The 12679-nt window shown below is 26.2% G+C and overlaps 2 protein-coding genes across 17 annotated transcripts in view; both read right to left on the bottom strand.

Moving 5' to 3' along the window:
- The window catches only part of LOC126842389 (uncharacterized), a 33189-nt gene extending 27838 nt beyond the window's left edge, over window positions 1-5351 (bottom strand). For 2 of the 11 annotated variants that reach the window (XM_050579364.1, XM_050579361.1), the window contains exons 1-2: window positions 5165-5186; window positions 5053-5082 (exon numbers count right to left, since the gene is read on the bottom strand). In XM_050579364.1, the coding sequence (XP_050435321.1) occupies window positions 5053-5082; window positions 5165-5171 (37 nt within the window). In that variant the 5' untranslated portion in view covers window positions 5172-5186. Of the gene's footprint in view, window positions 1-4213; window positions 4247-4347; window positions 4378-4507; window positions 4565-4940; window positions 4971-5052; window positions 5083-5164 lie in introns of all 11 variants that reach the window. The other 9 variants (XM_050579363.1, XM_050579362.1, XM_050579356.1 and 6 more) reach the window with 8 other exon arrangements.
- Window positions 5352-7847: 2496 nt separating this feature from the next.
- LOC126842394 (uncharacterized) lies at window positions 7848-12211 on the bottom strand. Of its 6 annotated transcripts, none has more exons than XM_050579389.1 (11): window positions 11679-12211; window positions 11566-11595; window positions 11454-11483; window positions 10590-10646; window positions 10442-10471; window positions 10311-10340; window positions 9871-9897; window positions 9616-9657; window positions 9395-9427; window positions 9205-9294; window positions 7848-8262 (listed from the first exon to the last, which is right to left on the bottom strand). In XM_050579389.1, exons 1-11 carry the CDS (start codon window positions 11737-11739, stop codon window positions 8006-8008), a joined length of 687 nt encoding a protein of 228 aa, XP_050435346.1. In that variant the 5' UTR covers window positions 11740-12211; the 3' UTR covers window positions 7848-8005. The 6 variants fall into 6 exon arrangements, with proteins under 6 accessions (XP_050435346.1, XP_050435344.1, XP_050435345.1 ...); XM_050579387.1 differs by having other exon boundaries at window positions 9616-9690; XM_050579388.1 differs by having other exon boundaries at window positions 9616-9672; window positions 11679-12208.
- Window positions 12212-12679: the final 468 nt, after the last annotated feature.

Genomic DNA, 12679 nt, shown 5'->3' on the forward strand with positions numbered 1-12679 from the left:
ACATTTTTTTATTTATTGCTATAAATTATTCTCGAATCATATATACTTTAACTGAATTTTGTATACACAGATGTGTTCAAATTATTTTTTCACTAAAATATATTACAATTTTAATAAAATCCCTTATACAATTTTTAGATAATACCTACGTGTTACATTTTCATTTGTACACGTTCAATTTGTTCGCATTTAACAAATATCGTATGGACTATGTGTACCTATGACAAATTAAAAAATTCTGGGATAACACAAGATTATGGTAGTATTTTACCAAAGTGTCGAAAAAATGCGTTATTAACCAAATACATTGCTGTTGGTTTTCGTCAAAACAGCTATTCTGTATAGTACTTCTCTTGTATAAATTTGAAAATTTGAAAACGTTTACCACTATTTTAATACTGTTTCTCATACACAAATAATAACTACTAACAATTATTATCTATGATTAGGCAAACCAAATTCAGAGGTGGTCATGTCTAAAAAAACATAATTACCTCTGCAACATTGTACGATAGCACTATTTTTATTGAAGATTTGGAAGTTTTATGACATTTAATAATAATTCTCAAAAGAAAATATAATCAATTTTTAATAAAATACCGAGTACAATATTCAGGCAATGTCTACGTGTTACAAATTTATTTGTACACGTTTTCTTTTTAAAGTTTAGTAACTTTGGTATCGACTGGGTTTAGCTATGAAAATATAAAACGTCTGGTATTACACATGATTATGCGTATTGAAAAAAGTTTTAACACAAAACAAAAAATAAAATATAAGTTCATTTGTTATTAGTCGCACTAACATATAGTGTAGTACATAACCTACAATACCTAATATATTTTCAAATTTGATAACACTTATTATTATTTTAGTACTATTCCACATACACAAATAATAACTACTAATTATTGTATTATTACTTATGATAAGTCAAAACTATCATGTTTGTTAAAAATATGACCACTTTTATTTCCGTGCAAATTCTCATCTTTTTGTGAAAATTAGCTATAATATAACATTTAAGTATTTGTTTAATTAATATTATTTGTACTAACACCATATTATGATTTTTATAAATTGGATATTATTAATTAAATATTTCAAATACTATAACTTACAAGAAAGATAATATGGGTTCTAATAGTTTGTTTGAATTTTTGTTAGGGATTTTATTGCGACTAGTCATTGGGTCGGGGTTCGATGTGTCAACTATGTAGCAGTAAAACTTTAAAGCTAAATTTAATATATTTTCTTTCAGTTGTTGGTTTTATTGTGGTCGGTAAATCTAATGTTTGCATTATACATTTTCAAAAGTTTTATTGAGTATATAATTTAACCGAATATTGTGCCTATTTCATGTATTATAAGAATTTATAATATTTTTTCATCTTTTTTATAAGATCTTGTTTAGTATAAGCTTTAAGCGATAATGATATTTGAAACACTATAGGAATCTAGGAAAAACTTAAGCAAAAATTGCGGTTATATATTATAAAATATAATAAAGTGTAGACACAGCTATTATATTTTTAAGTTACTGTTTTTCAAATTTTTTTTTTCATTTGTACAGAACTATTTTTAACTTTTAAAACAGCTATCGTAACGACTATTTGAACCAAAGAAAATTTAAAACCTATGATACCTGTTTTTTACACTGCAATGGTCGAAAGCTAATAATATCAAAAGCCTTTAAAAGTAATAAATATCACTGAAAGAAATTGTTTATTTTGTAATACATTGAATTAAATGACAGTTTAGATACAAGTGCGTCATAACATGTATGTAATTAAATTAAAATAACAACATTAGGTGCAATTTACTTTTTTAAAAATAGCTACAAATGACGGTCTGTTTAATGATAGTACGGGAACCAAGAAGCCATCTCTAACAAAACATCTACAGTTTCATAACGGTTAAGACCTATTGGCCTTGCCGCAACAATATAGCCGATATGAGTTCTGTATAGGAATCTGTCATTTTGTGAAATAAGCACACAAAAAACATCATTTGGATCAACAATAACGGTTTTTATGTATGTATCTGGGTGTTTCATACTTCGAAGCAAACCTATTAGAAGGCATATTTCGGCAAGGTTGGGGAATCCTGGTGTTCCTTCATCTTAAACACAAGAAAACGCATATTACTCAAATGGACCTCACAACAGCCTTGTGAGTCAACCTAAGGACTTTGTCAAAGAAGAAATCATAGTATGTAAAGTGTAAACTTAATAAGTCATTGAATGATCTCAAACAAGCTCCTCGTTGCTGGGATAAAAGATTTAATAATATCATAAAATATAAAGGCTTGGTGGAAAATAACTGTGATCAATATTTGTAGATGGAAATGTATAGTAATGTGTGTTTGTTTTTACTATTTTATGTGGAAAAAGTTTTACATGTGAGCAATAAAAAAGAAAAAATTAAGTTAACTATGTAAAATGAAGTTAAACCATTTCTAGGTGTTAAACTAGAACGCACTAAAAACAAATTGAAAATAAGCCAAATTTATTAATTAATAACCTTATCGTGAGATAATTGGATGTCTAACGTACAAAATAATCGAAATAAGATCACATATAAGCATTTCCATTAATATTATTAAAGGACATCAGTCATAATCGAAAGGCAGTCATTACAATCATATTTAAAGAGCACGACTTTATGTTAAGGGTACTAATGTTGTTAGTCTCATTTACCCAACAAGTGAAGGAGTAAGCTTTTTAAACGGATGCAACAAACTTTGCATTTGACATCAATGATAGAAAGTCCACTTTTGGGTATTAATTTAAAAGATTTGGTTCGACACTATGCTGGTCCACAAGAAAGCAAACGACGGTAATACTTTCTTTAACAGTGACCGAATATCAGCTGGTGTTAGCATCGGCTATTCAAGAATCTTTGTGGCTAAAAGGATTACTAGTTGAGGTATGTGTATATTAAAAATGTATGGTACATCAAGTAGAACAATTATAATTAAAGATAAAACTAGTAAAAATCTATCCAAAATAATAATATTTACCTATTGCAGCGATCAGTAATTTTTTTGTAACAAATCCAATTATTTCTCTTCTGGCTCCTCCAAGCTGTGCTAATGAATCATTCTCAAAATCTGCGAAAAATAATAAGCTACAGTGTTTAAAAAAACAAATTTAAAAAACTAGTTTAATGGATTAAAAACTAAAAATTAAGGGTTATTTACGCCGTTTATTAAAAGTTTGCTTAAATAAAAATTGAATTAAATTAAATAAAAATTGGTATATTGGCTGTTACGTCAGTTCATAAATGCATGCTCAATGCTTACTTTCGTTCGGGCCAAGTTGGGGCACAGGGATATCTGTGTAACAAAATATCAAACCTTCAATTACTATCCACTAAAAGACACACATTAATTCAATGAAAAAGTGAATACATTGGTTTGAAAAAATTTTAAAAGATTATCAAGACTTGTATAAAATATCATAGTATAGATCTAAGAGTTTAAACTATTGAAATATGTATTTTACGAGTTTGGTAAAAAAAAATTTGTTAAACTTTATATTTACCTGTAATTTGGGATATTGCTTGTTGCAATGCCACCTGATCAGCTATGGCAATATGTTCTAAAAATATACAAAAAATTACTAAATAAGATATTTTCTTATGACAGAAATTATAATAAATTAGATTAGTAAAAATAAAGTTCCCGTGTTAATAAAATTAAAAAAAAACACAAGGTACTGAACCAAATAACGTATAGTATATGCAAACAGATTACCTGGTAAGTTGCTAATAAATGAGTCATCTGAAATTAAAACAAAAATATGTATACAAGCTATATGGATAATTAATTACATGAAAAGATGTCCAATACCTATTTTTTTATTTTTTTATTTGTAAATTTATAACAATAAGTTAATTTGAAGACATAATAACAGAAACTTATAACTTTAATGACCTCAAAGAGGGGCTGTTCACTAATGGCACCTTAATTTGTAAAATATTACCTCATTCCATTACTTTAGTTAGATTTTATTTCTAATTTTTATTTTTTAAACAAATCTCGAGACTAGTTTCTTTATAGACAACGTTGGATATTGTCAGAAAAATGAAAGACGATAAATATTTCTCAAACTAGAATTTTTTCAATGAAAAATTATTATTACAAAAAAACTTTAATTATATCGTTATATAAGAATCTATGTAAAGTATTAGTAGTAAATAACAATTGGTACCATGTTCAATTGTAAACCAGTAATTTGCTTTGTCTGAAATTAAAACGAAAATATGTTATGCCCAAATAAGTTATTAATTATTATCAAGCAGCTATGTGGAAATACGTCCAATAAGTGGTAAAAAATGTTATTACCCGGTATAGCTAACATCGCATTAAGTGTCGCTGAAAAAGGAATAATATAAATTGATGAATTAATGATGTTCAATTTTTCTATAACACTATAATTTTATCATTTATTTCTGGTAGCCATTTATATTTTCATTATATTTTTTTGTTACATAATAATGATTACCTATTGTTTTATCTCCGTTAATAATATTTGAAATTGCAGTCTCCAATATAGTAGAATCTATAAGCAAATAGTGTTAGAGCTATTTACACAATTTTAAATAAAATCATAATAATGTATAGAATTATACATACAAATCTTCAGAATAAGAATATACTTAGCTTTAAGGTAACCATTTAAGATTAGTCTACTCAACCGTTTATTTGGATCAGTAATTTTTTAAGTCCCAAAATTGTTCAATGTAAATTTTAGGAATTTTACTCTTTTAAGTATAAATATAATTTACTCGATTTTCTTTTTCATTTTAGTATTTATACAGTATTATTTAATATACTGGTAGTATATAAGCCATTAACTCATATTCTGAACTGATATAAAAAAAAACTTTAGCTTGTTGTTAATTTATATATCATCTGAAAATAATAATATATCTTACCTCTATCAAAAACCTCTTTGATGTATTTGTCTGTAATAAATTATTCCAAACTTATGTAAAAATATGATAAAATAAATAAAAATGTCGTACCGTATGAAAATTTAATACTGACTTGTAGTGTAAACCGAATTTGCATAGTCCGCTATTAGAAATAATTAAATATTGAATTTTCTATTCAGTTTTTTAACACCTTAAAAAGGTATGTGGAAAAATTAAATAATTACCTGTCATAATTGGCGCAACGTTCACAATGGCAAGCGTTATTAAAATGCAGAGAAGCTTCATAGTGCTGGATAATATTTTTGAAACGATTCAATTAATATTACTTATAAAAAAAAATGAATTCTAATATCTTGTTTTACTTTTTGTGTTATAGTGATTTAACTAGTCGCAACGTCACGTCGATGTGTCCAAGTGTCAACTGAAGAAGCAAAATTAAAATATTTTTTATAGTATGCACAGCGCTATTATAATTTATAAAAAACTTAAGTGAGACTAATTGTTTTTTTAATATAAAAAAATAACGTATATAGGATGATTTTTTATCGTGGGTAACTCTACATCTCTCTGTGTTGAATCAATAGTTTAATAATTTTTTCATTATGTATTCATATAATGTAATCTGAATTTTCCACGAGTGTTAATTTCTTACTTTCCTTGAAATTAGGTTTTTTGATAATAGCTTGAACCGTCAAAATTTGTAGTATTTTATTCTCAATTTCAAAAGTTAATAAAATCAATGAATTACCATTTGAGTTTCAAAAGTTGATAGGAAAATAATCAGTTTGTGATGTGGTAGGAACATTATCATTATAAGGAAATGGTGGTCAAATTATATGAAAAAATAATTCAATTATTAATTAAACTCAGTGGAATATTGTGTGGTCCATGATAAAAAATGACCCTGTACAAACTATTATGTTTAGTAAAAACATAAAAGTTTTTATTTTCGTTCAAATTCTCTTTATTTTGTTAAAACTTCTATAATATAACATTTAAATATTTGTTTAATTTACATTGTTTGTACTAACACCGTATTATGATTTTTAAAAGTTTCATAATGTTGGATATTATAAATTAGATATTTTAAAAAATGTAACTTTTAAGAAAGATAGCATGTTGTCTAATAGTTTTTTTCAATTGCTGTTAGGGATTTTATTGCGTCTAGTCGTTGGGTCGGTGTTAGATGTGTCAACCAAAGTAGTAAAACTTTAGAGCTAAATTTAATATACTTTTCATTTTAGTTATTGGTTTTACGGTGGTCGGTTTGTGAAAAATATATTTTAATATATTGTAACATTTAAATATTGTTTGTACTACCAACATATTATGATTTATATAATTATTTGGTATTTTAGCATATTAAACGTTATCGTTACAGTAAAACTACTCCGGTCCACCATTATAGTATATTAACGTCCATTACTAATCTACCTAACTTGTTTTAAAATTTCAATTTGTGATTGGTAAGATTCATAAACAACAACTCTAAAATTTTAATCTGTAGTTTTAAATTATATAATCTAATTATTTTTTTGTTTTATATTTTTAATAAAAATAGGGTAACATAAAATGGCAATATGGATAATAGAGAGATGGAAATATAATGTCCGTTATGTGAGGTATATTTGTATGTTATTAATTCATCCTAACTTCTCCTAGTTCTATTATTACTCTAAAGTTATTAATATACAATATTTCCACGTACTTTGTCTTTTTCCAGCGATGATGTAGAAGTTTTATCTGACGTTAATGATGTTGATTTAATTTAAACACTTTTTCTGTACGAATGATATGTTATTGTACGTCTCTACACTTATAGTCTTTAAAAAGTAACGATATTTTTACCGTTATGATTGGTAATCTATATTTATGCAATTGACCTAACTTAACCGTGATCATATCGACCAGTTTATTAGATTAACAATTTTTATTTGCTGTATTTTCAAGTACTTAACGGCTCTCGAAGTCCACAGAGTTTAAGACTATACAGCCGTCTTAGGTCCTTTAAATCTAGTGGCTGTTTCGATTCGCCCAGCTACGACCGAAGTCACAATAAGATTGTGATTAATTTCCAAGCAGTAATGGTGCAAGGCTGCAAAAGCTTCCAAACAACACCACAAGGCTGTCAATACTTCCAAGATACCTCCTACGGTTGAATAATAGTTGTCTATTGACAGATTGCGATTATAGAAATAAGAAAGATAAAAAAAAAATAGAAGACTGGGGAAATAAATAAAATAAATAATAACTCTTAAATTTTTGATGATGAATAAACTTGCAAAGTACTAAACAGAAATCACATAAGGAATAATTATCAGGTCAAAAATGTAGAAAAATAACAGTTGAAATTTAATATTGTGTTTGAATATGTAGGTGAAAAAATTGCCTTTATTTTTGTGAAAAAAAATGTAACATTTAAATATTTATTTTATCAGTATTAATTGTACTAATATCATATTATAGAGATTTTTTAAATTATAAGATAATTTATCATATCCAACGTCTGTCATATTAAAAATGTATAATGTAACTATCCAGAACTGGTTATCGACCAGTCAAAATACTCAGCAAATTATTTTTAAATGATAAAACAATTAAAATAAATTGAATTAAGAAAGTGGTGTTTATAGCGCAAATCAGTATAAATTAATTTAAAAAAAAAGTCTTAAAAATATTCACTATAACCAAAGTTGTTTCATTTGCCAAATCTTTCTGGGACACTCTGTATTTTGATCTTTTAAGTGGGGTTTTAAGCATGAACAAGTATAGGGACTTAAATTTGGTAATCGTTTTGAAATTTCATTTGTGTAATATTAATACAACTAAAATCAAACTTATTTTATAAAATAATATTAATTATTGTTTAATTTCTAAGGTAAATATTATATTGTATCACAAGTGGTTTATAGTATTAAAACATATCAATGAAAGAAATTGTTTAATTTCTAATACATTGACTTAAATGAAAATTTAGATACAAGTGTGACATATAAATATTATTAAAGTAAAAAAACAACAGTATGTGCAGTATAATTTTTAAAAAATCAACTACGATTGATATTTTACATGAACCAATTCTGTATATCATTGAAAACGTGTCCAATACTTTCATAAACATTAGGAACCATTTGCCTCACCAAAGCATAATAGAGGTCAGGTATGTATTGGAATCTGCCATTTTGCGAAGTTAACGTACAAACAAAATTGTCTTGATCAACAATAGCCGTTTTTATATATGAATCTGGGCTTTGCATACTTCGGAGCAAACCTATTAGACGACATATTTCGGTAAGATTACGGAATCTTGGTGTTCCTTTACCTTAAAAATTATAAAAAAAAAAATGGTTTTTTAAAACTTGTCAATCTTAACTTATATACTCGTATCTATATTTATTTTTAGCATTATAACAGAAAAATAATGACATTGCCCATAAAAAACCTCTATAATATGTAACAATTATTATGCAATGAAATTTATTAAAATAAATTGCAGAAAGAATAGCCGCAATTCTAATACGCAACTATTTTTATCGCGATTTTGTTTTTATTCATTTAATTTTTATTTATACAATCTAATACAATTTAGAACAATAAGCATAATAGATGTAGTATTTACAAAGAGTAGATTGTCAGAAAAAAAGCCTCCCAATATGGGATCTACGACAAAGTTAAATAAAGACATATTTCAAATTTTTTATTCTATATAACTAGCAGATTAGGATAACAAAATTTAATTGACTTTAATGTGTACTATTCTTGTTTTGATCTTCAATCTTTTCGATATCTTGCAAAATTATTCATTTAAAAAGACATTGCACAAGCGACTGATCAAAAAAGTTTAAATTGACAATAAATGAATAAAACAAATAAGGTTTAATCATAATGCTATTATTAGTTGTATGTTAGAATAACCTAGTAAAATCAATGTTGTGTGAGTTCTATGCCTACATGTATTGTTATATTATTAGTGATATAATAATAAAATATATTGTTGATACAGCATTCGTAAATGAAGTCAATAATTAAAGAGCTATATCTGGGTAATTATTTAAAATACTTGGAAAGACAGTATTCTGGTCTACTATGGAGCAAACGTCGGAATACTATCCAAGAAGGCTATTCAAGAATCTATGTAGCTAAAAGCTTTATTTGTTGAGATGTGTATAAATTATAAATGTATTATTTGAATGGTATATAAAATAGAATAATTATATTTAAATGTAAAACTAGGACCAATCTACACAAAAATGTTAATATTTACCTATTGCAGCGATAAGTAAATTTTTTGTAACTTTTCCAGTTATACTTCTTCTCTCTTCTCCGAGCTGTATCAATGAATCATTCTCAAAATCTGTTAACAAAAATAAGTTACAGCGTTTTAAAAATTGGTTTATTAGCTTTGAAACTAAGACCTCTGGGCTATTTACATAAGTTATTAAATACTTGCTTACTTTGGTTCGGGCCAAGTTTAGGCACAGGGATGGCTGTATAAACATAATAAAAAACACACATATTATAATCAATGTAAAAATGTATACATTGGTTTGAATTACGTTTCAAATGATTATCAAGACTTGTTATAAAAAATATAATATAGCTCTGTAACTTATAGCTATTATAATATATTTTTCGAATTTGGTAAAAAAAAAAATATGTTATGCTTTATATTTACTTGTAACTTGGGAAATTGCTTCTTGCACTGCCACCTGATCAGCTATGGCAATATGTTCTGAATTACAAAAAAATACTATAAAAAATATTTTATTATGACAGAAATAATAACATATTTTTTAAAAAGTTCCCATATGGATAAGTTTCCATGTTAATTAAAAAAAAATAAAAATCACAAGCTACTTAAACAAAAACTATAATAATTGTATAAGAAACAAGTGTCAGGAGTATAAAATATATTATACAATCAGATTACCTGGCAAGTTCATAATAAATGAGTCATCTGAAATTAAAACAAAAATATGTTAACAATCTATGTGGATAAAAACTTAGTGTAAATGTGTTCGAAAATTTTTTTTTAAAAGAATATTTGATGCATGACACATGACATAAATGATCTGAAAAAAGGGCCCTTCACTAACGGAACGTCAGAATCAAAAATATTTGTAATTTGTAAAACATTAAGTCTATACCCAATTATTTGTTAGTTTTTATTTATAATTTCTATTTTCCGAATAAATCTCGAGACCCGTTTCTTTATAGACGACGTTGGATGTTGTCAGAAAAATGAAAGAGAATACAATTAATGTATTAAACCAGAACTTTTTCAATGAAAATTTAATATTTTCCATGTTAATTAAACGAAAAAAACACGTGGTATCATTTAAGTATTAGTAGTATTTAACAACTAGTTACCATGATCGATACTGAAAATATTTGCTTTTTCTGAAATTGAAACGAATACATGTTATGCCCAAATTAGTTATTAAATATTAACAATCAACTATGCGGGAATACGTCCAACAAGTGATAAGAAATATTGTTACCTGGTATGGCCAACATTAAACTTATTACATCTGGAATAAGTATAAGATATATTAATGAATTAATGATGTTCGATTTTTTTATAACACTTCTTTTCTGGTAGCAGTTTGTATTTTAATTATTTTTTTTTTTTTAAATAATAATGATTACCAAATGTATTATCTCCGTAAATAATATTATAAATTGCAGTTGCCAATGCATCAGGATCTATAATCAAATATCGGCTTAAGCTGGATACAACATTTCAAATAAAATCATAATAGTGATTCATAAACATCATTAGAACATACTCCACCTGTTATGTTAAAGGGGTATTTAGGATGGCCCAATTTCAATGCTGCAGAGACATACGAGTTCTTTGGCAACTTTTTTTATGCAGTTTAATAATTAAAAATGAAAATCGAATTCCTAAAAACATAATATTGTAGCCAAAAAACTGGAATCTTTTTGCAGAATTGAAATTGGACTATCCTATGTGGTCGAAATTTTGCCAGGCTTTTTGGTCTAAAATAAACCAAAGTGGCTAATACTCATAGAATAACATATTTTAGTTAAATATAATACCCTGGAGTTTGTACAAATTAACGGGTAAATTAATTGACTTTGTCGAAATTTATTAAAACCAATTTTTTCTTAAACGTTAGAGCTATGCAAATGTGCTTATAGACCGCATGCAGTTTACTTAGATAGTAATTTTGTATAGCTTAGTATGTTCTATGTAGATTATAGGAGTTGTCTTTTTCAGTATATACACACTTAACTTTACTCTACTCAACCGTTTATTCGAATTAGTAATTTTGTAAGGCCCAAAAAATGTTCAATGTGAATTTTACTCTTTTAAGTACTTATAAATATAAATTATTCGATTTTCTTTTACTATTTAGTATTTATACAGTATTGTTTGGTACACTGGTACTACATACCCCGTTCAATTATATGCCGAACTGATATAAAACAAAAACTTATAGCTTGTTGTAAATTTATATATCATCTGAAAATAATAATTTATCTTACCTCTATCAAAAACCTCTTTGATGTATTTGTCTGTAATAAATTATTTCAATCTAACGTATTAAAATAATAAATTTAAAAAAAATGTTTTATCGTACGAAAATTTGGTACAGACTTGTAATGTAAACCGAATTTGCATAGTCTGCTATTAGGAAGAATTAAATGTTGAATTTTCTATTGAGATTTTTAACTACCTTGCAAAGGTACGTGTAAAAATTAAATAATTACCTGTCATAATTGGCGCAACGTTCACAATGGCAAGTGTTATTAAAATGCACAGAAGCTTCATAGTGCTGGATGATATTAATTAAGCAATTCAAATAATATAATTTATAAGAGAAATAAGATTTCTAAAAGCTTGTATTACTTTTTCTATCGGCGTGTCGATATGTCAACCCAAGAAGTATAATTAAAATATATTTTGCAGTATGCAGAGCACTAAAATAATTTATACAAAAATTAGCGACACTTGTGGTTTTTGTTATAAAATAAATAACATATACGGGGTGATTTTTTTATGGTGGGCAACTCTACATCTCACTGTATTTAATTAACAATTTAATAATTTTCGTTTTCATATAATTTAAACTCAATTTTCCACAAATTGTTATTTTCTTATCTCCTTTCAAATTAGGTTTTTCGATAGTTACTTGAACCGTCACAATTGAAAGTATTATGTTCTCAATTGTAAAATTGAATAAAACGTATTCGTTACCATTCAAGTTCCAAAAGGTGATATGAATATAATCAGTTTTGGAGGAGGTAGGAACATTATCATTATAGGGAAATTGTGGGCGCATAACATGAAATTACTAGTAAAAAATATTTGAATTATTAGGTTAAGACCAGTTTAACCAAATTCGGGGCCCATAATAAAAAAACGACCTTGTACATAATATCTGTTCAATTTTTTTATTTATTGCTCTTAAGTTATTCTTGAATCTTATATACTTTAACTGAATTTTGTATACACAGATGTGCTCATATTTTTTTTTTCATTTAACCATATAATTATTTTTTCAATAAAATATATGAAATTTTTTATTAAAATCCCGTGTACAGTTTTTAGATAATACATACGTGTTACATTTTCATTTGTACACGTTCTATTTTATCACATTTAACAAATATCGTATCGACTATGTGTACTTATGTAAATTAAAAACGTCTGCGATGACACAAGATTATAGTAGTAGTTTACCAACGTGTCGAAAAAAAGCGTTTTTAAA

Source organism: Adelges cooleyi, unplaced genomic scaffold (genome assembly GCF_023614345.1).
Source record: "Adelges cooleyi isolate 19-005CV unplaced genomic scaffold, UGA_ACOO_1.1 ACOO_flye_CR_arks_rails_tigmint_CR_PRNA_519, whole genome shotgun sequence".
Classification (NCBI taxonomy): domain Eukaryota; kingdom Metazoa; phylum Arthropoda; class Insecta; order Hemiptera; family Adelgidae; genus Adelges; species Adelges cooleyi.